At 42.6% G+C, this 26,333-nt stretch overlaps 1 protein-coding gene across 1 annotated transcript in view; it reads left to right on the top strand.

Annotated features, from left to right (window-relative positions):
- Nucleotides 1-3,635: 3,635 nt before the first annotated feature.
- LANCL3 (LanC like family member 3) overlaps nucleotides 3,636-26,333 on the top strand; it is a 95,608-nt gene continuing 72,910 nt past the window's right edge. Inside the window, exon 1 of the mRNA XM_081792415.1 lies at nucleotides 3,636-4,506. Coding sequence (XP_081648541.1) covers nucleotides 3,934-4,506 — 573 coding nt within the window. The 5' untranslated portion in view covers nucleotides 3,636-3,933. The remainder of the gene's footprint in view (nucleotides 4,507-26,333) is intronic.

Here is a 26,333-nt window from a genome sequence, read left to right as displayed (position 1 = left end):
AGCACTATTGATTACAGGGGACTTTATGGCATTGGACAATGGGAAGCTAGCAAGATACTCTGGTTACCATTGCCGCATAACAAATTACCCTAAAACTTGGCAGCTTAAAACAACTATTTTATTTTGCTCTTACTATTGTGGGCCAGGAATTCTGGAAGGGCTTGGGATGGTGGTTCTCACGGAGCTTCTGTCATCTGAAGGTTCAACTAGACTGCACATCCAAGGTAGCTCACTCACCTAGGGTGGCTGGCAACCCAAGAACCTGTAAGTGGCCTCTTCATGTTATCTGCGCTTCCTCACAACATGGCAGCCTCAGAATAGTCAGATTCTTACAAGGCAGTTCAAGGCTCCAAATAGGAGTGCTCCAACATAGAAGATGGAAGCTGCATCTTTTTTTTTTTTTCAGCTTTGGATGTCATGTAGTATAGTTTCCATCACATTCTGTGGGTTATAAGCCCACTCAGATTCAAGAAGAGGGGGCACATACCCTACCTCCTAATGAAAGGAATGGCAGGGTCACATTGCGGAGGAGCACATGGCAGAGGAGATGTTGCTAAGGGCCATATCTGGAAGATGTAACCTCCGACACAGAGTTAGTAAAACCAGATTGTGTGAAGTCACTGGAAAGTGTACCGGCCACCAGACCGTGGAGAGACAAAGAAAGGAGGTAGAAACTGCAGAATGTTTACATTCTTACATTCATAACAGCAAAAAGGAGCCAAGAAAACAATGGGGGGGGGGTTAATCAAATCAGGGTAAACTTTCAATAAAGGCTTCATTCTTCATTCTATACTCCAGGTTACCTTGCTATGATGCTCTCATAGTAATTCGTTTACCATTTCACAAACTATTATTGAGTGCCCACTACATGTGCCAAGGACTGTTGTAGGCTCTTGGTGCATATGAGTAAATCAATGTAACAAAAAGCCGTATGCTCATGGAGAGTGTTTTCTAGTGGAGTCATGATATGAAAATAAAAACTACTGCTTACAAATTAAGTAAGTGGCAATTGGAGGCAAGGCCTCGTGTGGCCTAAAGAGCTAGCTCTACCCTGAAGGATGCCCTGGACTGAAGTTTTTCCGGGTACAACAGACCAAGTGGTGAGGTCTTTGGGAAAGACATTTGTAGGTAAAAGGGTTAATGTGTCCTGTGAGTTTAAGAGGACTTCCGGATGCCACTAGCTTCCTGCTTCTCCCAAATCATGCTGTTTCACATCCATCTTGTGCCCTTTGTTCTACTTGTTGGCATCACTGTCCAAACACCTAGGAACCCCAACACTTCACCCCACCCTGTAAACACACCCGTTGTCATGTACTTTGGAGTTCCATACAGACACCCTGTATTTTTCATGTGATTTGCTAATAAATTAAGGCAGGTAAGAATGTGCCAGTCCTAAGACCAGACCTAAAGAAGTCTTGCATGTTTTCACTTGTGCTCTTGCCCTGGTGCCACTGCCATGTAGGCATGCTGGGGTTGGCTGGAGGATGAGAGACATGTGAACTAGACAGAGCCCAGTTATCCCAATCACCCCAGGCAACAGCCAGCCCGCCCCCAGACACATGAACGAGCCCAGCCAAAATCCCAGATGCATGAGCAATGAACTTCTTGTTACAGGCTGTAAGAGCTTGTGGTTGCTTGTCATGCAGCATTTTGGGGCAACAGAGGAGGTGATGCAACTGGGAAAAGGCAGAGCTCCCTCTCGTGGAGGTCTGCTTACAGTTTTACTTTGAAGTCAGGTGGCACGAATCCCTGCCATTGCTGCCGGGATGTATAAAAGGATAATCAAAGTCAAAGTTAACAGAGTTGCCTCTAGATTCATGGGAAGGGGGAAGCGTGGAGAAATGAAGTGGAATAAGGCTTCATTTCTGCCTGTGAAGGTTTTCATTTTATGTCTCCTTGTCTGAAGGAACGAAAGTCACTCCTAAATGCTTCCTACGCCTGAGGGATGAGGAAGAAGCCCCACGGAGAAACTGAACATTCCAGTTGCTTCTTTGATACCTTTAACTCAGCAAGCTCCCTGCCTAAAAGTGGACTTAGCTTTTTTATTGTTATAATTAAAAATAAAACCTGTTGGGGCGCCTGGGTGGCTCAGTGGGTTAAGTAGCCCACTTTGGCTTAGGTCATGATCTTTCGGTTCGGGAGTTCAAGCCTTGAGTCGGGCTCTGTGCTGACAGCTCAGAGCCTGGAGCCTGCTTCCGATTCTGTGTCTCCCTCTCTCGCTGCCCCTCCCCTGCTCATGCTCTGTCTCTCAAAAATGAATACACGGTAAAGAAATTTTTTTTAAATAAATAAAAATAAAACCTGTTTTGGCAGCGTTTTATAGGATGGATGGAGGCCATACCATCCACTGTGTGGACGCGTCAGTCCTGGCAGTAATCCTGGCACATAGAGCTCCTTTTCCAGAATGCATCAAGCAAGGACAGAGGGGCAGGCCATTTAATCTCTGCTTCCAGATCATTGTGACAATTAGCACTTTTGAGGAAAAAATTGCCTCCAAACAAAAACTGGCCTTTCAAGTAAGTTGCTCTCCCCACAAAGTGTGAGGAACGTTTCTACCAGTACCAGGAGACACTTATTCTTTTGTGTCCTGCACAGTCCCTATCCAAATGCAAATACCCCTGGGAGAGGAAACCTTTGGCCTTCACTTGTCAACACTTTGGGAAAGGAAGATTTTAAAACAGCTGCGCAAAAGAAAGGCAACTTGTTTGTGTAAGTGCTCATCTTCTTTCTCAGCGGACTACAAGCTCCAAGAGGCCTAGGACCATCTCTACATTGTTTATCCATCTAGTTCCACAGTCCAGGACACATAGGAGACCCTCAATGACGCCTGGTGGAAGGAGAGCAGGAGGGAAGAAACACAGGGAGGAAGGGAGGAAAGAGGTACCTAAGAACACGCAGAAAAGGGTGAAAAGGCCTAATTCAGATTCTCCCGCAGCATTTGCCTTTATATTACCTAGTTACTGACGCTTACTATGCATGCATGGGAAGGAGGGGTCTCTAGAGTAGGAGAAAGACAGAACCCCCCCTCTCTTACCTTAGCCTGGTGTGGGTCTTTGCATTTTTACTCCTGTACGCTCCGAGAAAGGCCACGCGACAACCAAGGCCAACGGGGTTTTCCTATGGGGGCCTTCCACCGATTCCATGCTTGAAACGTGATGGCCCCAGCCTTTGGGATTGAAACATTCAGAATGAGAACTCCAAAGTGACCAAGATGAAAAAACAAGTTTCAGGAGGGCGCTCCGTTTTTTCCTAGTTCCCCCCCCTCCCCCAGCTCAGTGGCTTCTCAACCTTTACTGTGCGTGTGAATCACCTGGGCTCCTGCTAAATATGCTGATTTTGATTCAATAGGTTTGGGACGAAGTCTGAGCATTTTTAACACGCTCCCAGGTGGTGCCGATCTGCTGACTCGAGGACCACGCTTTGAGTATACTGGGGACTCGAGGTCTTTCACCTCCACCGCCAGGTGCGTGTGTACGCCCAGCCTCAGCGTTCCGGATCCGTGTTCCGCGCGTCCCTGGCCTTCCGCCGGGAAGGGAGGAGCCGGGGGCGGAGCGGGAGGAGTGGCGCGGGCCCCGCGTGGGTCCTGCCGGAGATCACCTCGGCCCCTTGGAGAGGCGGCCGAGCTGCGGCGGCGCAGGAGGGGGCGGGTTCGGCGAGGGCGCGGCCTCTCGGAGGGGGGCGTACGACGCGCATCCCCCGCGGCCGCCTGGGCCACTCGGGAGCTTCGCGGCAGCCGGGTGCCCCACTTGGCAACCCGCTCCGTGCTTCCTCGCGCCCGCCTCCTCTTGTCACCTCCCGTCTCAGCCTCCTTGCTCCATCCCCGCCGCATCAACCGCCGGCCGAGCGCCTCCGAGAGCCAGAGGTGGTGCGCGGGGCTGCAGGGCGCGCCCTCAGGCGGACCCCGGCCCGGCATTGGGGGGCACGGGCGGCAGCATGGACACCAAGCGCTGCTTCGCCAACCGCTTCGATGACTACCAGGGCAGTCTGCTGGCGGGCCAGTGCGAGGAGGCGGTGGCGCCCTTGGTCACCGCCACCATCGAGCGCATCCTTCAGGAGCTGCCCCCGCTCGGGGGCGGCCCTGAGGCCCGGGGGGCGGCGGCCGCGGCCAGCAGCTGCCAGGGAGGGCTGTACGGCGGCGTGGCCGGGGTGGCCTACATGCTCTACCACGTCTCGCAGAGCCCGCTCTTTGCCGGGGCCCGGGAGCGCTACCTGCGCTCGGCCAAGCGCCTCATAGACGCGTGCGCCCGCGCGGAGGAGTGGGGCGAGCCGGACGCCGACACCCGCGCCGCCTTCCTGCTCGGGGGAGCGGGCGTGTATGCCGTGGCCACGCTCGTGTACCACGCCCTGGGACGGTCCGACTACGTGCAGCCGTTGGGCAAGTTCCGGGCTCTGTGCGCCGTCTGCGCGCCGGTCTCCTTCCTGGAGTGCGGCTCCGACGAGCTGTTCGTGGGCCGCGCGGGCTACCTGTGCGCCGCGCTGGTGCTCAAGCAGAAACTCGCCCAGGAGGTAAGAGGCAGCCCCGGCCGCGGGGGGGCGCTCGCCGCCGGCCCGGCCCTTCCCGGGACTCCTGGCGGCGGGAGCAGCGCTCCCTGGCTCTTGGTCACTCTGGCGCTGTCATTTCCTTAGTCTACAGAGGTTCATCTCCGGTGTTTGTCTTCCCTTCTCTCTCCTTCAGTCTCTCATTTGTTGGGATTCCGCGCCTCTGCGCTTTGTTCGTGTTTTGCGCCGAATGCGGTGGCCTCCCCAGGTGCCTCTTTGCGCAACAGCTTCAGGGAGGCCCTTTGAAGTGAGAAAAGAAAAACTAGAAAATGAAAGGGATATCCCTTTCTTTGACCCTCCTGCCAAAAAAGCTGAAGCACCCTCGAACCTTAAGAGGGCTAGCAAAGTACTGGAAGTTTTGGGGGCTGGATATGCTATCATTGTTTGTATCGCTAACGTGGAGGTAAATTGCTTTGGCGACCGATCTCCCCCATTCCCTGCGCCCCGGGTCTGTAATTCAGAATTCCTGCCCAGCTGCGGGTCTCCTGTGCTTACTGTTTGCTTACTATTCAGTTCATCTCAGGGCTCTTTGAAAATGTATATCTGATGGGGCTGTCCTCTTTTAAATACATAAATGCAAACAGAATTCTACCCCATAGAATGTGCATTTTTTCATTTTAAAACGCGTAGTTAGGATTGTCAAGACAACAGCATACTTGACAGGGCAGGTCTTCTTAATGAAATAGCTTTGCAGTGGCTTCTTGAAGTGAATTGGATCTCACAACTACATATGGGTTTTTTTTTTTTTCTGGATCCACTTTGAATACAGCATGTAACTATTAGAAAAGAATGTGCCAGTTCCTGTGGTGTAGGGGGAAAAAATCCTCCAAAGGATCATAGTAACTAGAACGGAAAGAGGCATTTCATTCATAATCCACTGGAGCCAAATATTGTTTTAGGGAGGAAGTGACACATTTAACTTTATTTGGGTGAAACAGGCGTTTGAAGAAAACTTAAAGGTGCACAGAGTGTTTTAAAAGTGTAATTAGATAACTTCCAAGATAACAGGAAGACTTGATATTTTTTTGTTTATTTATAGCAGGTGAGGTTGATCCAAGTGAGAAAAAAAAATCACTAAAGACTGTGCACTGTGCTAGCAGGACAGCAAAGATCTGTGTGACAAAGTTGTCTTGAAATAGTTCACTCTGCTTCTGAGTCACTGTTCTCTGCTAGCAGTTCCCTAAGGGCCCTTCCAAGTGTATGAAACCTTTCGGAAGGCCACGGGGCTATTTACATATCATTTGCATCACATTTGCATCTGCTCCTCAGACCTTGCAGTCTGGTGGTAGGCAATTTTCAAATTCGTTATTTGCTTCTTTCCTTTGCATGCTTTGGGGCCTTCTCTCCAGAATGGAGTGACAGAGTGGGAGACCCATCAGGTCATACAGGTGGAAACAGACCAACAAGGACTCCTTGCCCCAAAACTGGTGACCCAGGGCCAGTCTGAAACGCTGATCCAAAAAGACATTTATTAAGACCTCTCTTCTGCCTTCCTGCCAAGCCAGATGTATCTTTTTATACTAATCAATTTGAGGTGCTTTGGCCCCTGCTCCCAGGAGATAGAACAAGCTCTGAGGGTTAACACACACACACACGCACACGGACGCGCGCGCGCGCGCTCTTAACCTGAGCAAGGAAGCCAGTCTCCGTGCCAGCCTCAGCTGCAGTAATCTGAGAAATTCAGGCTTGAAAGGTGCAGGGCAGGGGCTAAGCATGCCTGGCTTGAAGCCCTTATGAGGGGAAAATAGAAATCTTCTGTCCCATCCCCACTCGCGCGTCCTAGCCAGCATATGGCTTTGCCCTCAGTAGATGATCCATAAACCTTGATTAAATTGAGTTGCGGACTTCTGTCATTTCTCTCTAAAGAATCTGTTCTTCTATCCTGGGTTTCCTTCTTTTCAATGTCATTTATATGCACTTTCCTCTGGCAGTTCCCTCAGTTCTCACCCTAGTCTAGATCCTCCCCACACTACTTGGCACAGCCCTGGCACCTAATAAATAGTTGAACAAATGAATCCCCATTTACTAGGATTAGTGCAGTGTACTCTGGGCTGGATTCTCTCAAGAAATTGCATGTACCTCTGAGAAACCAATCTTAAAAGTACTTCATCATGTTATTTCCCCATTCAACATCCTGCGGTGGCTCCCTATTACCTTTTCTCCAGTGGCTTCTCATCTTTTTTAGAGCTAAGACACTTAAAATGGCTGACAGGGTCCCACATGATCTGGCCCCCCTGCATACCTCTTCCACTTTTGCTCACTCTGCTTCGACCACACTGGCCTTCTTGCTGTTTCAGGCATTTATTGTCTCGTGATATTTGTACTCGCTGTTCCCTTTGCGTGGAATACTCTTCCCCTAGCTATTTTTATAGCTAGCTCTCTGACCTTGTATAGGTCATTCCCTCATCAGTGAGGCTTTCCCTGTTCACCCTGCTTAAAACTGCAACCTCGTCCCCTGATTTCTGCCCTTTTCTTGTTTCATTTTGTTTATGTTCTTTCCCAATTAGAATATAAGCTCCGTAAGTGTGGAGAGTTTTTGTATTATTGCTATATTCCCATATTAAGGTGGCGCCTGATACATATTTAGTTACCTCAACCTTTCTTCTGGTATTATTGCAAATATTGTTTACTCTGTGGCTTGCTTTGCCACTCATTTTTAATGGTGACCCATTTATCAATATTTTCCTTTATGGTGGTGGCTTTTGGTGTTCCATTGATAGGAATCCTTTCCTACCACCAAGGTCTCAGCAAATCTGTGTTGACTGAATAAGTGAATACTGGTCTCTTAGAAATTTTTTTGGCGTAACCTTTAGACCAGTGTTTGTTGAACTTTAATGTTCAGAGGAATCACCTGCAGATCCTGTCAATAAAATACAGACTGATTCAGCAGGCCTGGCATTGGACCTGAGATTCGGCATTTCTACCAGGTCCCAGGTGCTCCTGCTGGTCCAGGGACCACACTTCGAATAGCAAGGCAGTCCAGTGCTGCATAGGTTTTGGCGTTATACCAGTCATGCCTGCTAAGAGATAGCATAAGATACCTTTCTCTGAAGCTTGATCTATTTTTTTCTAAGGTTGTAGTTGAGAATACTGATTACTGTCTCCTATCATGCTCTTGTTGTAAGGATCCACAAGGGGAATTTCTCTCAGTACTCAGACACAGGAATAGTTGTGCTCTTCCTGGAAATTGATTGAATTTTTTAATCTTCAGAATATGTCACATAACTGACATGTTCCTCGCTTGATGGTGGCTACTGGGAGGCATATGGCAAGAATTGTCCACATAAGCTTGGGTAAAGCGCCTTATCACATGTACTTTTGTATGCTAGTGTTTACCCAGGGGTTTATAATTTTTTTCTTTCTTAGTTTACCCTTTTCTGAATTTTCTTTCTTACATTTGATTTTATTGTTGGCTTTTATAAGATTCAGAGAGAAGAAAAAAATGTGTGTATATGCATGTAGAGAAAGACAGCAAAAGGAAGTGTCACTCTTACCAGGTAAGATATTTTTGTTCAATTTAGCTCTCCTGGAAATACTCAAGGGAAGTAGCTTTGATGGTTTGTTAGGCAGATATCCTTGAGCGATGGGACACTAAAGTCCTGTGAAATCACACCATAAAAATTTGTACTGGGTCCACTATGCTTTCCAGATTGGTGAAAATGTAGCAGGGAAAGGGAAGTTAGAAAAAAACGGTGGAGGGATAAAGGGAAGGCCTAGGGGCCACAGTTAAAATAATTTTGCCACTGGAGACCTTGGACAAATAATTTGACATCTCTGAGCCTCAATTTCCTTACTTGTAAAATGGATAAATGATAGCTTCGTCATTAACTTATTCTGTCGTTTATTCCTTCATTCCGTGAATGTCAGGTTTCTACATGTTCCAGGCACCTTGCTGGATGCCAGGAGTTAGTAGTGAACAAAAATCAATGTAATTATGTTATCGCAAGTGCTCTGAAAGAACTTAACAGAAAATAACTGGGGACGGGGCAGGAGAGGGGAGGGGTGCTGCTTGGCAGACATTAGACAGGAAGATTTCTCTGTGGAGGTGATGTCCTGGCTCATCACTGAAGCATGAGAATGAAGTGGCTGCTTTAAGAGCAGGCATTCCACGCAGAGGAGACAGCAAGGACGAAGTCCCCAAGGTGGGAATCCGCTTGGAGATTTCACAGAAATGGAAGGCTGCCAGCATAATGGGAGCAGAGCGAACAAGGACTAGAGGGATGGGAGAGCTCCAGACCAGGTAGGGGTGGGGAGCAGGGTCAAATCAGATCCTGCAGGGCCAGGTCAGTCAGGAGTTAGCACATGCTTCAGGTGTAAATGGTAATGTCTGTATCTTCGTTACCTTTGAAAAAGATCACCCTGGTTTTCTGTATGGATAGTGGATTGAACAGTATTAAGAACAGTCATAAAGGGGACTGGTTACAGGGGTCCAAACCCCTTTTGTGCCAAGGACTCCTTTATAAATTTGGTGAAGCCTTAGCATTTTTAGATGGATAAAATTAACACGTAGGACTACAAAGGAAACCAATTACATTGACATCCAGTTACCAAAACATTTTTAAAATTGTGATGCAGTAGCATATGTGTTTCTTTATTAGCACATTAAATAACAATATTTTGCAGCAAGCCTAAGGATTGTGGTACCTTTGAAACAGTGATGAGGGTCAACGATGTTTCGAGCTGCCTTCAACAGCTGCGGTGTGACAGGAATATATCTGTGATTTTATAGGTGGCAGAGTCACAAGTACTTTGGTAGTTTGTGGTCTTCATTTGTAACGAAAAAAAAAATGCTAAATTGTTTAAATGAGATTTGAGAAAACCCAGATGTGATTTTATTTCCCCAACCAAAGGGAACTGTTCGGGAAGTTGCTGTGGTGACTCACTTTAGGTAAAGTGCCTAGTGTAGTGCTGGGTGTATAGTAGCTGTTTAATGAAATCAATGTTACTCCCTCTCGTGTCTACTAACAGAAAATCGAAAGTGATTCTGAATAGCCCATAGAAAATTACACGCAGTAATTTGAAGGAATCTATCTTCTTGCCATGATTTAAAAAAATATATATGTATATTGCTGGATTGTTAATTGGGTCCTTGGCTCACTCCTAAGGCAGGTGGTTGGCAGCTGTGTAAGTGGGGATGCTTTTAGCTGCAGATAATAGAATGTCCAGTAAAAAGTGATCTAAATAATGGAGACATTTATTACCTCACTTTCTTGTTTTTTAATTTTTTTTAACATTTTATTTTTTTTTTGAGAGAGAGAGAGAGAGACAGAGCATGAGCAAGGGAGGGGCAGAGAGAGAGGGAGATACAAATCCAAAGCAGGCTCCAGGCTCTGAGCTGTCAGCACAGAGCCCGAAGCGGGGCTCAAACTCACGAACCGAGAGATCATGACCTGAGCCGAAGTCAGATGCTTAACCGAGTGAGCCACCCAGGCGCCCCTATTACCTCACTTTCTAAAGGGTGTCAAGCTAGGCCATTTCAGATTGGTCCAGCAACTCGAGAAAGTCATCAGAACTCCAGCCCTTTCCAACCTTTTTCTCTGCAGTTCTCAGCGTCTGAGCTATCTCTCTAGGGTTGTAAGATAGTTACTATCATTCCAAACATTATGTTCCCTTACACCTGAAGTAGAAAGGAAGGATCTGAGACTTTTTTCTTTTTTCTTTTTTTTTTCATTGTATAAAACGTTTTATACTTGAAGAATTTCCCTTCTGTCTCATTGTCCAGCACGGGCCACTTCTGGTTTCAGGGGAGGCTGGGAAGACTAGTGTCCTCCATTTCTAACCTCTGTCATTGGATGAAAGTTCTGACCAGAAAGAAGAAAGGCAAGGGAAATGGCTGTTGAGTGGTTACCAAAATGTCTACCTCTTGACACCCCTCGGCAAGGTCTGTCTTATCACCTCCCGCTTCCTTGGCTATTGTGAATAGTGTTGTAGTGAACATGGGGATGCATACATCTTTTTGAGACCCTGTTTTCATTTCCTTTGGATAAATACCTAAAAGTGGAATTGCTTGATCGTCTGGTAGTTCTATTATTAGTTTTTTGAAGCACCTGTTTTCCATACTGACTGTATCAATTCACATTCTCACCAACAATGCACAAGGGTTTCCTTTTCTCCACATCCTTGCCAACACTTGTTGTTTCTTGTCTTTCTGATGGTAGCCATTCTAACAGGGGTGAGGTAAGATACCATAGTGGTTTTGATTTGCATCTCCCTGATGATTAATGATGTTGAGCACATTTTCATGTACCCATTTTGGCTATTGGTATGTCTTCTTCGGAAAAATGTCTATGCAATTCCTCTGCCCATTTTTAAATCAAGTTTATTGAATTGCTAGGAGCTGTTTATATATTTTGGGTATTAACTCCTTCTTCAAAATATGGTTTGCAGATATTCTATTCCATAGGTTGCCTTTTCATTTTGTTGATGATTTCCTTTGCTGTGCAGAAGCTTTTCAGTTTGATAGAGTCCCACTTACTGATTTTCAATTTTGTTGCTAGTGCTTTTGGTGTTGTATCCAGAAAATCATTGCCAACACCAATGTCAAGGAGCTTTTTCTTTCTTTCATGTTTTACAGCTTCAGGTCTTATGTTTAAGTCTTTAATCCATTTTGAGTTAGTTTTTATGAGTGGTGTAAGATAGAAGTCCAGTTTCATTCTTCTGCATGTGGTTATTCAGTTTTCCTAGCACCATGTATTGAAGAAACTATCCTTTCTCCATTGAATAGTCTTGTTCCCATGTCCAATATTAGTTGACCATGTAAGTGTGAATTTTTTCTGGGCTTTTGATTCTGTTTCATTGGTCTATATGTCTGTTTTTATGCCAGTACCAGACTCTTCTGATTACCATAGCTTCATAATCAGGAAGTGTGATGCCTCCAGCAGTGTTGTTCTTCCTCAAGATTGCTTTGGCTATTTAGGGTCTTTTGTGATTTCATATGTATTTTAGGATTCTGTTTTTTAGTACCATGTTGACTAGCAGTGGTGAGCATGAGCACCCTTGTGTCTTGTTCCTGATCTTAGAAGAAAAGCATTCAACCTTTTATCATTGAGTATGATGTTAGCTGTGGGCTTCTCTTATATGGCCTTTATTATGTTGAGGTATGTTCCTTCTATACCTAGTTTGTTGAGAGTTTTTATAACTGGATGTTGAATTTTGTAAACTGCTTTTTTTCTGCATCTGTTGAGATAATTGTATGATTTTTGTGTCCTATTAATGTGTTCTATCACATTTATTGATTAGCATGTGTTGAACCATCCTTGCATCCCAGGGATGAATCTCTTTTGGTTATGTTGTATGATCCTTTTGATGTGTTGTTGAATTTCGTTTTCTAGTATTCTGTCGCAAATGTTTGCATCTTTATTCATTAGGGATATTGGACTGTAGTGTCTTTATCTGGCTTTGGTATCAGGGTAATATTCCTTCTTTTCAGTTTTTTGAAAGTGTTCAGGAAGGACTGATGTTAATTATTTTTTAATCGGCTTGGTTGAATTCTTTAGAACCAGTTGGTCCTGGCCTTTATTTGATGGAGGTTTTCAATTACTGATTCCATCTCCTTACTCCTTATTGGTTTGTTCAGATTTTCTATTTTTTCATGATTCAGTCTTGGTAGATTGTATGTTTCTGTGATTTCATCCATTTCTTCTAGATTGTCCATTTTGTTGGTGTATAATTGTTCACAGTAGTCTCTTATCCTTTGTATTTGGGTGGTGTCATTTATAATGTCTCTTTCTTTCCGATTTTATTTATTGGAGTCTTCTCTTTTTCCTTGGTCTAGCTAAAGGTTTGCCAGTTTTGTTTATCTTTTCAAAAAAACAATTCTTAGTTGATCTTTTCTGTTGTATTCCTAGTGTCAGTTTTGTTTCAGCTCTAAACTTTATCACTTCCTTCCCTCTAACTTTGGGCTTTGTTTTTTTTCTTCTTTCTCTAATTCCTGGAGGTTAGATTGTTTGAGATCTTTTCCCCCCTGGTTTTTCTTAAAAATTATTACTGTCCTCTGGGCATCTGTGTGGCTCAGTCGGTTAAGTGTCTGAGTTTGGCTCAGGTCATGTTCTCATGGTTTGTGAGTTCAAGCCCCATGTCGGGCTCTGTGCTGACAGCTTAGAGCCTGGAGCCTGCTTCGCGTTCTGTGTCTCCCTGTCTCTCTGCTCCTCCCCGACTTGTGCTCTGCCTCTCTCTCTCTCAAAAGTAAATACACATTAAAAAAATTATTACTGTCCTCATACTCACAAGGTAAAACCAAACAATTAGAGGATACAGAAGGATACATAACAAAATGAACATCATTGTTAATGATTTTTTCTTTTTTAGACACATTCAATGTAAAATACCTATATCTTTATCCATCTACACAAATGATCATATTATATATATTCTAGAGTTTATTTTCTTAACGTACCTTGGACATCTTTACACATGACTGCATAGAGAGAGGTCTCATTCTTTATACTGGTTTGATTACATGGCTATACCATAATATAACCATTATTGATGGACATGAAATGGATTTAAGTTTTTTTATTTTTTTGCTGTCGAAACCAATGCTGTAAAGAACATACACAGATAACAAGCATCTATACATACACAATACTTACATGTAATGTGCACCTACATACATGTCTTTTTATACATGTATCTTTGCCTTCCGTTGTGCATGTAGGTTAAAATTTTTAAAACACAATTGCTCAGAGTTTACAGATACTTTTCATTTGCTAGAGATTATCAAAGCTGCTTTCCAGAAAGATTTCATCAATTTCCTTTCCCTCCGTGAGTGTTTGGGAGTGCTGGTGTTTTCCTCATTATTTTTGACGTTGGGTTTTATCAGACTTTTAGTATATGACAGACTGATGGGTGGAAAATGAGGATGGAAGTTTCTAGGGTAGAAAATGAGTCCCCTTATTGTTCCCTTCGACCCCCACCAAACAGAATACATAGGCAGGATTTCACTCAGTCTGGATGTGAGTGGTCTCTGTTTGTAAGCAGCTGTGTACTGCACCCCACATCAGCAAACCCCTGAAGTCTGGCTCGATATGACGGCAAGTTGGGGAATGTGGATTTTTGTAGGCTGAGTCCAGTTCCTAATCGCCTGATCATAGACTGCCTAGGAAGTGGGGCACTTCTGTGGATTATAGCTTAGATCTTTTGTTACTCTTGAGCCAGAACCCTGCAACTGCTAAAAGGATGTAAGAACAGTGATGGATCACTTACTGCTTACGCTGTTGTAAGCACTTTACATATTTTATGTTATTTTATACTACCAGCAATGTTATGACTTAGGTACCATTACACTCTCCATCATACCCAGTCAGGAACCTGAGGCACAGAGAAGTTGTGGAAGTTGTTCCAGGTTACACAGCTGGTCAGCGGCAGAAATAGGGTTCTACCCTCTACAGGCTGATTATCAAATCTGTGCTATCAATTAGTGCTTCTCACACTTTATTTTTTTATTATTTTTATTTTAGAGCCCAAATCTAGAGGGAAGAGAGAGAGAATATCTTAAGCAGGCTCCACACTCAGCTCTGAGCCTGATGCAGGGCTTGATCCCACAACCCTGGGATCATGACCTGAGTAGAAATCAAGAGTCAGACACTCCACCGACTGAGCCACCCAGGCGCCCCTTTGTCGTGCAGACTTTCATGTGCACACAGATCTCCTGGGGATCTTGTTAAAAATCAAGTTTTGATTCAGCAGGTCTGGGGTAAGGCCCAAGATACTGCATCTCTATCAGGCTCCCAGGTGGTATTGCTGCTGGCTCATTAAGCAGACTTGAGGAAAAGCTCCAACTCACTGTTTTTCTTCCAATTTTATGGGATTGCCTATGAACAGATTTGACCGAGTCCCCCAAAACTTCATGATTTTCATCATTTGTCTTTTGTACTGAAGATGATTTCCATAAATGCCAGAATATTAGCTTTTCAGTTCGCAGTTAATGCTTAAGGAAAAATACCCTGCCTTGGCCCATCCCCTTGCAGGTTTAAGGACTCTGTTAACATCTGTGAATGAATGCATGGATTTCCTTTTTTTTTTTTTTTCTGGTAATTATACTTTCATACTATTTTCTTAGAATTCCTTTAAAGGCTCAAATAGACCAAATTCCAGCAGCTTTAAATTATTTCATAATAATAGAAAAGATACTTTATTACAACATTTCCAGATGAGATAGAAAATATGATCTTGATGCTCATGGAACCACTCCCATTTTAGAACCATCCAATGTAATTTACCCATGTGATGTATTGCTGCCCTACTCTAGTTCACATGGAAAATGCTAGACCTTTTCCTGTTTATTTTTTACGATACAGTGATTTAACAAACCTACTCAGTAATGCAGATTTCCTTAGATAGAATTTATTCTTAGCTTTCATCTATTAATCCACATGCCACTAAAACCTAAAATTTCCGTTTGTGTTGTAATTATTTGGCAAGAGCATGGTTTGTAATTTTCTTATTAATGAATACATTGGGGAAAATGTGCACAGTAAAAATTCTTTTAAATGTATTGAATTATTCATTTGGCCAATAACTTAACCTCTCTGTGTTCTCTGAGGAGGTTGTTTCTATGGAATTTCACTATATTGATTGGCCTCTGAATGTGAAAGTGATAGATTGTATTAATTTTTTATTAACTTGGCTGTTTTCATTCTTGCTGGTTAATTTAATGAGTGATGTTTGTCATGTGACTGGCTCCTACAAAACACACAGTAGATTTCTTTTGAGTGTCAGGGAGTTCCTTTAATATCTCCACATGGTGATGGTCTCTTGGCAAACTGGCCAACAATCCATGATGTGGTCAAGTTAGTGTTTTTCTTCATGATTCACTTGTACTGACTGATCTTTGACCTGTATTCATTAATTAAGTACACCTCGGATGTGTGGTTTGTCCCAGAGTAAAAAAACATGTTCTCGTGCATTATTTGTATATGTCTAAGTCCACTTATCTTCTCCTAATTGTTTTCTTTATGGATTTAGTTACTAGGGAAACCTACCAAGTTAACAGACTCATTACTCTTGGGGTGCTAGCCACTTGGACAAATTAAATTTTCAGGAAGTTATTTGATCCATCTTTTAGCAAGCTGAACAAAGAATTTGTTCTGTGTAAGATCATATTTCCTTTTCTGAATAGCTTTACCCATTCAACAGCCCAAAAATATAGGACTTTGACACATTCAAGTGCGAGTATTGCTACCTGGCCCATAAAGAAGCTGTTTCTCAGATAAGAGGCAGTCCTACATACTTCATGGGTGAGAACATCATCTAAATTAGAGGTGGCAAAACAAATATTGGTCATAGCACTATGTGCAGTTACCTGTCACTGTGCCCATCTGCTGGCTCCATTGCTTTGCATGGAATGTATTTCCCTGTGCTCAGTGGTGTGTTGAAATCTAGTGTCCATGGCAACTAAAACATTACCAGTCTCAAAGCAAGCACTGTGGGGACCAGCTGAATCTCCACTTATACAATGACTTTAGGAGGGAGCTACCTTCCTAGCAGACTTTACAGCTATCTAAGGCTGAATAGATCCAGTGCTCAACCAGAAAGGAAGTATTATTCTCATGCACGTTCCAAAAATATAATCTTACTATTTGAAATGTTCTTTTCTTCATGAAGCAAAGAGAAGTGCACATGCATCACGAATCACAACTGCTGAAGTAGGTTGGTCTCTCAATGAAGGCATTAGAACATAGTGGTCAAGGGCAGCCCTTTCAGAGTCCAATAGCTGTGGGATTGAAGCCTGGCTCCACCACAGTACTTGGTTGATCTTAGCCAAGTTTCTTAGCGTCTTTGAGCCTGAATTTCCTCATCTGCAAAATGCGATCCAAGCAGCACTCACCTTGCAGGTATGTTATGAAGATCCATGGCGGGGGGCACCTGGGTGGCTCAGTAGGTTAAGCATCCAACTCTTGATTTGGGGCTCAGTTCATGATCTCAGGGTCATGAGATCGACCTCTGTGGTGGGCTCCATGCTGAGAACTCCCCGCCCCCACTCTCTGCCTTTCTCCTGTACTCACTGGCTCATCTCCCCCTTCTCTCTCTCTCTCTCTCTCTCTCTCTCTCTCTCTCTCTCAAAAAGATCCACTGAGAATGTGCATGTAATATGCTTAGAGGGTCTGTTAGGCACAGAGTAAAGACTGTAAGTCAGCCATTATTAGTATTTTGAGTATTATCATCATCATTGTGAAGTGATACTCTGTGTTGGCTAAATAACATAGGTATGCTTTTTGGACATTGAGCCAGTCTGTCTAGTATTCCTTGTGGTGGCATTCAGAGCCACTGTGCCCCTCCTCCCCCGCCCCCAGTCACAGCAACAGACCTTTTAGATCTTCATACAGAGGCCATAAAGGGCTGGAGGGATATCTCTGCCATGCCATGCAGGATTAAGCTGAGCAGCTCAGAGAAATTGTGTGTCAAAGTAAATTGAGTGGCTGGTCATCACCCCTAAGACCCGAACTTATGTGTGCTGCCCTCTGCACTTTACTTTCTTTGGGAAAAGGGCTGTCCTTTTCTTAAAATTTCAGGCTCTTTGTGGACTTATTCTAGGAATTGGCTTTCTTGTGTCTCTGATGTGTACTCCTCAGAGTAAATCACCTAATTGGCTTTCATCGAGTGGAAATTGCTATGCAAGTGATGTTGGAATATTTCTTGGTCTGTTCCCCTAGAATCTGAGTGGCAGATTCAGGGAACTCTCTCTTGCTCTTAAGTTCTCTTCTTCTAAAGATCATTTGCTTGCATGGCACTAATTCAGAATTTGAGACGAATTTCAATAGTTGAATCTGGTGAAGTGACAACATCAAATGAGTTTTCCTCAGCAAATGTTCCAGATCGTATATATTTGGTAGCTTGTTTCAGAAAAGGATTAATACAATTAAGGATTCTTTCAAGTGTTTCTTAAGCTTCTGGGCCCAGAAATTACGTTTTTCTTGCATTAATGCACTTTTCTATTTGCGTTTCAACACCACGTCACATAGGCTCACTGTCAATTCTACGAACTTAAATCAACCTTTTTCTCCTTAGCTCCCAACTCCTGTTTATATTCATTTATAACATAGTCTTAATATTTACATTGCTCTAAGAATAAAAGTATGACTTCCTCCTATCCCTGATCATCGAGTGGTTATGTATGTTCATTAGTGGTGCTTACAATCTTCACTACTACCAACTGGCTCTAGGTCTTGGACTTCATCTTTATGGAGGTCTGTTATATTTTTCTCTGATCTGTGGCCTTAGGTCAGTATTTCTCACATGTGAGCATGTATTAGCACCCCTGGAGGGCGTGTTCTAACACACATGGTTGGGCTCCATCCCACTTTCTGATTCTGTAGGTCTGGAGTAGGGCCTGAGACTTTGCACTGTTAACAACTTCCAGATGCTGCTGCTCATTTGGAGACCACATATTTAGAACCACCGCCTTAGACTATTCCCATAACCTTGAGCAGACCTCTCAGAAATGTGGGAACTAGGTGAAGGCGTAGGGTGATAGCACCCCAAACCTTTAATCACCACCAGAAAATAACTCAAGGACAGGACTTACTATATGACAGGCACTGTGATCAGCATATTTTATCCATTTTAGGGGAAAAAAATTATGACTGAGGGAGGTTCAGTAACTTGCCTGTCATCACACAGCTGGTAAAGTTGTTGAACCCATGTTTGTCTGACTGTAGAGCTACTTCACTTCCAGGGCTTTAAGTCAGGTAAGACTTGTGCATGTTTTTCTACTGAAGAGGAGAGTGAGTTGTACCCAAACATTTGGAAGAATAGACTCTACGAAGCTGAAGTTGTTACTGAAGTTTAACTTAGAATTGAATAAAAATGGGGGCGCCTGGATGGCTCAGTCGGTTAAGCGTCCGACTTCGGCTCAGGTCATGATCTCGCAGTCCATGATTTCGAGCCCCGCGTCGGGCTCTGTGCTGACAGCTCAGAGCCTGGAGCCTGTTTCGGATTCTGTGTCTCCCTCTCTCTCTGACCCTCCCCCGTTCATGCTCTGTCTCTCTCTGTCTCAAAAATAAATACATGTTAAAAAAATTTTTTTTAAAGAATTGAATAAAAATGGCAGTACAAGAAGGTGTTCTACAATTGTCACAAACTTCCAGAAGCCTCAGCTTTCTGGAACACTAGAAAGGTTCAGGAATGGGAAGTTCTCAAAACCCATGGTGGTAGTGTGGGGGCTTGAGTCAGGTCTGAAATAGAACTAGCTGCAAGTAGCATAGCATGGTTAGATCTCTGGATCCTTTCCCAAACCCAAGCAACTAGATTATGGTCTTGGGCTAGTTCTCCAAGAGCTGACTCTGGGATGTAGATTGATGTGGAAGTGCTTTATCAAGAAAGTGTGTCTAGGAGAATCCAGCATGGAGGGGAATGGGGGGTGAGAGTGAAGGACAGGAAGCCAAGCAAAGGTGTGATTTAGCTTAAGTCCCAGCTCTGTCTCCTCCTGTAGAGGAGCTCTGAAGTGTAAGTTACATCACAGAGTTTGTCCTGATTAGAGGCCCACTCTTAAACCAGAAATTCACTGCAGCTGGGGATGTGGGCTGGAATCTTCACAGGTATGTCCATTCTGTTGGCATATGGCCAATGTGGCTCTTGTAGCCTAAAAGTTGAACCCTGGAAGAAGGCTGCAGGTGAGGGTTGTTAGAAGCAAAACACATGGACCCTGGGGGCGGGGGTGGATTCATAGATTCAGTGGAAAGGATCTGAGGGGATCTGGTAGGAACACACAGTTCCAGACCTCAGTAGAAGGCTTGATATTCACGTTCTTGACAGATTGAATTAGAGAACTCTAGGCTTTGAGGCCCAGGTCACAGTCAAGGGCAGAGATGAGGTACTTCACTGAAAATAGCAACATTACATGCTGAATGGTGAGACATCTCCCCTGCCCCCCACAACACGCACGCACACACACACACCCTAGCCTCTTCCTTAACCCCCAGAACACTAGGAGACATGCCCACCAAGTGGCAGACTGAAGGAGGGCTTATGGTTGTCAAATAGATTCAGCAAAAAAGAACCACAGATATTGGCATCTGTAGATGTATCCCCTCCCAATGACAAAGCAGTTACACTGCCTTGTCACCCTACAGTAAATCCCACCAATTGGCTCTCATTCTTCCCCATCCAGAGTTCCCAGTTAGCTTTTTAGGTTGAGGCTCTTAAATAGAACCTGTCAGAAGACCTTTGAAGAAAGCATCTGATGTGAAAGACAGTGATCATAACAGGAAAACCAAACTTGGAGTAAATAGTTAATATTGGGAGCAGAAGAAAATTTCCTGAGTGCCCAAATCTATAATTAATACTGTCAGAGAGGAAAGCGATCACATGTATGAAGGCAGGATGTTATTGAAAGCAGTATTCAGAGGACAGAAAAAAAACTCTTTGAAATTAAAAATATGATCGCAGAAGTAAAAATAATTCAGTAGAAAGAGTAGAATATTAAATTGGGGAAATGTTCCTTAAAGTTCAGCCAAAAGACAATGAGATTGATAAAAAGAGCAAAGACTGATTAGAGGAAGTCCAGCCTCTGTCTAGTAGTCCCAATAAAATAGAACAAAGTAAATGAAAGGGAAAGATGATGAAAAAGACTCAAAAATAGTTTCAAGTGCAAGACCTGAGTTGTCAGATTTAAGGGGCCCGACAACATGTTGAATGGAAAAAGAAGAAAGAGCTGCTTTTTTTAAAAATGTAATTTATTGTCAAATTGGCTAACATACAGTGTGTAAAGTGTGCTCTTATTTTCGGGGGTAGATTCCCATGGTTCATTGCTTACATACAACTACCCAGTGCTCATCCCAACAGGTGTTCTCCTCAATGTCCATCACCCATTTTCCCCTCTCCCCCATCCCCCCCATCCCCCCCATCCACCTTCATATGGTTCTCTGTATTTAAGAGTCTCTTATGGTTTGCCTCCTCCCCTCTGTGTTTGTAACTGTTTTTTTCCCCTTCTCTTCCCCCCATGATAAAGAAGAAAGAGATTCTAAAGACTTCCAAGGAGGAAAAAACAAAACTGGTTCTGTAAAAGGATTAGCATTGGGCTTTGAATAGCAATTGAGGAAGCTACAAGACAATGGAGCAAGGCCTCCAAAATTCACAGAGAAAATTACTTATTAGCCAGAATTCTATAGCAGCCAAAATGATCAAGTGTGAGAGTAGAAAAAAAAAACATTTGCAAGGTCTCAAAAACAATTAAAATATTTTTTCTTTCAAAAGCAATTTTTTTTTCTTTCAAAAGCATAAGACCTAAGTACTCTAGGCTCACAGAATATATGTTAAAAGAATTTAGAGGCCAGAGGTTCCAAATAAACCAGCCACCATCTGGAACACTGCAACAAATTTTTAACTGGTAAAAAAAAATATTTTTGATCCATTGCAAAGGAGGACTGAACCAAGAAATAGGACAATATGGGAATCTCAAAACCTGGAGCCCCATTGCAGATGGAATCATAGGAAGCTCCCAGAGTGATGGTAAAGACAGCCCAAGATGACAGCTGGGCTTGAAGGCAGCCTTGAAGGCAGCCAGTGAGTACTGAAGCAGGGCTAGAGCTGGAATGTTGACAAGAGGGGAAAAAATTAGGTGGCCTACCTGATGTGTTTCCGTATACCTAAGGGAGTTTTGTAGGTCAGTTGGAAAGTTTGGGCATGAATTTGTTACAGGCAGAAAACCCAACAACAATAGAAAAAGAAAAGACCATTATTAACCCTGAGGTGGGACCAAGTAGGAGAAAAGAAATGGTAATCACTGTACCTAGTTTTGCTCAGTGAGTGTCGATTGAACCAAATATTGTTTTGGCAAAAAATGTAATAAAACTATTTTGGGTGTTTGAGAAAGGAAATGTATGTATGGAGAGATAAGAGAGCTAAATCTTCATCTTCCATGTTAGGAGATTAATAGCACCTAAAATGGAAAATTCAGGAAATAGCTGTATAAGAAGAAATATGAAGATAAATAGGTAGCAAAAATACAGGTAAGTGTTTGAAGTTTTTGCCTCAGAGGAGCAGAATATGGATGGAGAGGGGCGGGGCAGGAGCCTGCTAACTCCTTTTTAAAGCAATGCACGTGTATTTTTTTTTTTTTTTGAGAACTCTCAATACCAAGAAAATAACTCTTTTTAAAATTAACCTTGTGCTTTTGAGTTGTGATCTCTCCATATTCTGTTCTGTTCTTCACATTTATGCTGTTCCTGCTCAATGATTCAAAAGTGTGCTGAGAGACCGTTTATGGAATGTTACCTAGTAACGGAAATAATGTCATTTATAGGTAAATTTTGTCAACAAATATTTCCTCGTCAAAAATCTGGCTTGATCTATCCCTCATATCCTTAGAAGTCCTACTAAATTAAGAAATAATGGTATTTCATTAGTTTGAATGGTCAAATAGCTTTGTGTCCGTTAAAATCTTCATGTGGTTCAATTTAAATAGTTGTGCCTTCCTTAAGCCTAAAGTATTGGCTTTATTAAGGACCAGAGCTACATTTGAGCTTGTACCCAGGAAGGAGGAGGAGGAGAGAGCCCAGTTAAAATAATTACAAGTGAAAAGATGATTAGAATATGATAAAGACTGGTTGAAACACTTATGTAAAGCAGAACAAGAATAAAGTGCTTCCAAGTCATTGCAACCAATAGTAACTAATAATTATATAGACCATTAAGTCTGCTCAGTACTTTTCACATAAGCTATCCCATTTAGTTCTCACAATATCTCTTTAAGTTAGGTATTATTACTACCATTTTCAGAATAGAAAATAGAAAACATTGCAGAGAGGTTAAGTAGACTTCTCAAGGATATAAGGTTGATAAGTAGGATAAAGATAACATTTCCAAGTCCAATACTTTTGATAGGAACCAACCAGTTGGAAAGAGACAAGAGATAGAATCAGAGTTTACCTATAGGACTTGCGGCTCCCAACAGATAATGGACTGAATCTAGTCTGGAACTCATGTTCTCCTCTGAGGTCATTGTCTGCTGCTGTGGGCTGGCGGTACCATTAATGATGTTAAAATTCCCCATTCCCTAAATATACTAATCACTGTTCACTGAATGGCAGATCATCATTTCCATTCATGGAGAGAACCCTTGAAGGAGTTGGCAGAGCCCCTAAATCGGCCCTGGGGATCCAGGACTGAATTAGTTGCTCATTCCCACCCCCGGTTCCTCACAGCAGCTTGAAAAGTCAGAGACAGGAGGTGTCTGGAAGGCGTTCAGGTGCCAGTGAGACGTGCCCAAATAGAGCATAGTCCAAGAACTGGTAGTATGATGTTGAAGACCAGCATGGACAATAACGGGTGAGGATGGAACGTAGATGGCAAATTGTGAGATAAATCATCCCTAGCAGAAAGTTTCTAACACCACATTTGTTATTTTTCTGAGTTTCTTTTGTTATTTTTCTCACAAGCCCTTTTTCTTAATCATTCCCTTTCCATGGCATGTCTGGCTGCCCTTTTGGGTGTACCGTTCACTGCACATTTCATGTTTGTTTTCATCTTACACGTTTCCGAGGGAACCTTCCCTGCAGCATACCTGGGGCAACTCCGAGCCGTTAATCTCCACTCCCTTCTTTCTACTACTGAGCCGAATAATAAGCACAATCCTGGCAAACAGAGGATTCTTAATACTTATTTACTGAAGGAAGGAAGTAATGCAGACGAAATGTTTTTAATTTCATAAAAGTAATAACCTCCTTTATTTGAAGCTCAGGAAGGAACAACCCATGTTTTAAAAGCAGCTCTTACCTAAATGTGTTGTAGCTTTTATGGGTCTGACAGCAGAGCCACTTAGGATTAAATATTTGATGGACAGGATACTTGGTTACTCGTGAATATTGTCATATTTTCTCTCACAATCAGCTTTGTGACAGCCAGAGGATGGTAAAATTCTACCACTTTCACATTACAAAATGAGAAATTTACCCAGCTTGTGACAGTTCGGAATGATCCACTTCGGCATTTCTGGGCTGACACATAGTACTCTCTGATTGTTAACATTAGAGAGACCTTTTAGGAAACTATAATTTTGGACTTGTACAGTACCTGCCATCTAAAAAGGTTTCTCTTTTGCTTTTTAAAATAATCTACTTTTATATTCATGTGGGTGATAAAACCTTCTGTATGTTTCTCAACCTTTATCTCCCCCTGTTATAAGTTTGCTTTGTGCTTGGTAACCACTGACAGATGTAGACACCTGATCAGCTATTAGAATGTCTTTTTTGTTTGTTTTGAAGGACTTAAGCTTTTCCTGTAAAGAAGAAAATAACTTACAGCAGAGAACTGTCACTTTAATTGCATATGAAAATACTGTTACTTAAGCAGTTGTTAAATATTTATGAACCATGTATGTATAAGAGTGGAAGAGTGCAGGCACTTTCTGTAAGTATACTTTTACTATAGCTGAGAAATGAATGCCTCATCAAATCCTTGCATAGTGAATCAACAGATAGCTGAAGAGATCATTGAATCTGAGAAATTAGAAGGAAATAGGAACCTGATTTTTTATACAGCATCCTATGACTTAATATTTCTCTTCAGCTTAGTGTGAGCTTTTAATGAGCAAGATGGTGCCCGGTACGGCACAGCTGTTTCTGATTTCTGCTGTTGAATATAGACCAACGTGTAACTAACTCCCCATCAGCATTCGCAGCAGAGAAAAACCCTCAGTTCTTCCTCTTGGTGCTTGTGACTTCTTAGAGATTCTAAGTAAAATTGTGTCAAAATGGCTCTTGGGTATATATCTAGGAATAAAATTTCTCAGTCAAATGGTAACTTTAACATTTTATGAAACTGACAGCCTGTTTTTCTAAAGCAGCCGCACCATTTTCTATCAACACCAGCAATGTATGAGGGTTCTAGGTTCTCTACAGTCTTGCTAACACTTGTTATTATCAGATTTTTTTTTGATAGCCACGTCAAGTGGGTGTGAAGTGATATATAATTGTGGCTTTGATATATATTTTCCTGGTGACTGTGATTTTAAACATCTTTTCATCTGCTTATTGGCCATTTGCAAATCTTTGGAGAAATGTCTTTTGGCCCGTTTTTAATTTGTAATTGAATTATTTTTTTTAGCGAGTTGTAAAAGTTGTTACATATATTTGTGTTGTATATATACGTATATACATACATATGTATATATATATATTTTTTTTTTTTTTTTTGAGGGAGTGTGAGCGCATGACCATGGGAAGGGCAGAGGGAGGGAGAGAATCTTAAGCAGGCTCCATGACCAGTGCAGAGCCTGATGTGGGGCTAGATCTCATGACCATGACATCATGACTGTGAGATTGTGACCTGAGCCAAAATCAAGAGTCAGACGCTTGACCAACTGAGCCACATAGGCCCCCTGATTATATATTTTGAATACAAATACCTCATCAGAAATAGGATTTGCAAATATGTTCTCCCATTGTGTGGGTTGTCTTTTAACTGTATTGATGAAGCACAGAAGCTTTAATTTTATAGAGCCCAATGTATCCACTTTTTCATTTGTCACTTGTGCTTTTGGTGTTCTAAGATGAATACCTTGAGTTCACGATGCTCCCCATTTTTTTGATATCGGGGCTTCTCTACCTTGGCTGCACATTGGAATCACCTGGGGAACTTAAAAATTCCTGAAGCTCAGGCTGTGTTCTAGAACAATGAAATGAGACTCTCCTGGAGTGGGGCCTAGGCATCAATAGTTTTATAGTTCCACAGGTGATTCCAGTGTGCAACCAAGGTAGAGAACCAGGGCTCTGTATCCCTCTGGGATCAGAATGGACATACAATACCTTTTGTATCACTTCATATTGCTTATCCTTTCTTTTACATTTGCCATTTTGTTATTTCTCTGTGTTACATTCTAGGCAACCTCTTCAAATCTATCTTCCAGTTCACCCGTTCTCTTGAGCAACATTTCACCTGTTTCGCCCATCCATTCAGTTTTATGTATGTCAATTTTGTTTTTCTTTTTTGTAAGTTCCAGGTGAGCCTTTCTTAAGATTTCATGTTGCTTGTTAAGTTTTGTGATTTTACTTTTTTTTTCGAGGTTTTTTTTCTATTTTATTTTATTGATATAATTTAATGTCAAACTGGCTAACATACAGTGTGTAAAATGTGCTCTTGGTTCCTGGGGTAGATTCCCATGGTTCATTGCTTATATACAACACCCAGTGCTCCCAGCAATAGCACTACGTGGAGCTTTTTTTTTTTTTTTTTTTTTTTTTTTTTTAAGTTTATTTATTTAGCGTGAGAGAGAAAGAATGTGAGAGTAGGGCAGGAGCAGAAAGAGGAGGAGAAAGAGAATCCCAAGCAGACTCCGTGCTATCCGCACTGAGCTCCATCTTATGAACTGTGAGATCATGACCTGAGCTGAAATCAAGAGTCTGATGCTCAACCGACTGAGCCACCCAGGAGCCCCAACCTTTTTATGGAGCATTTAATGCATTGTTTGGTATATAGTATCCGTTAATTTAAGTATTGGAAATCTTTGGTGGTCTAATTTTCTTGTTTGTTGTTTCTGCATATTGTCACTCATGGTGGCTTGTTTCCTTGGGTTTTTACTCTTTTACCATGCACACATATTTGGTTGATTTTAATAAGTGGTGCCTAAACAGGATGCTTTCTTTTTTTTTTTTTTTTTTTTTTTTAATTTTTTTTTTTTATTTTTGGGACAGAGAGAGACAGAGCATGAACGGGGGAGGGGCAGAGAGAGAGGGAGACACAGAATCGGAAACAGGCTCCAGGCTCCGAGCCATCAGCCCAGAGCCTGACGCGGGGCTCGAACTCACAGACTGCGAGATCGTGACCTGGTTGAAGTCGGACGCTTAACCGACTGCGCC

This window comes from Panthera onca, chromosome X (genome assembly GCF_046562875.1).
Source record: "Panthera onca isolate mPanOnc1 chromosome X, mPanOnc1 haplotype 2, whole genome shotgun sequence".
Taxonomy (NCBI): domain Eukaryota; kingdom Metazoa; phylum Chordata; class Mammalia; order Carnivora; family Felidae; genus Panthera; species Panthera onca.
The sequence above is the reverse complement of the archived record's forward strand: the minus strand, read 5'-3'. Positions and strand labels throughout refer to the sequence as shown.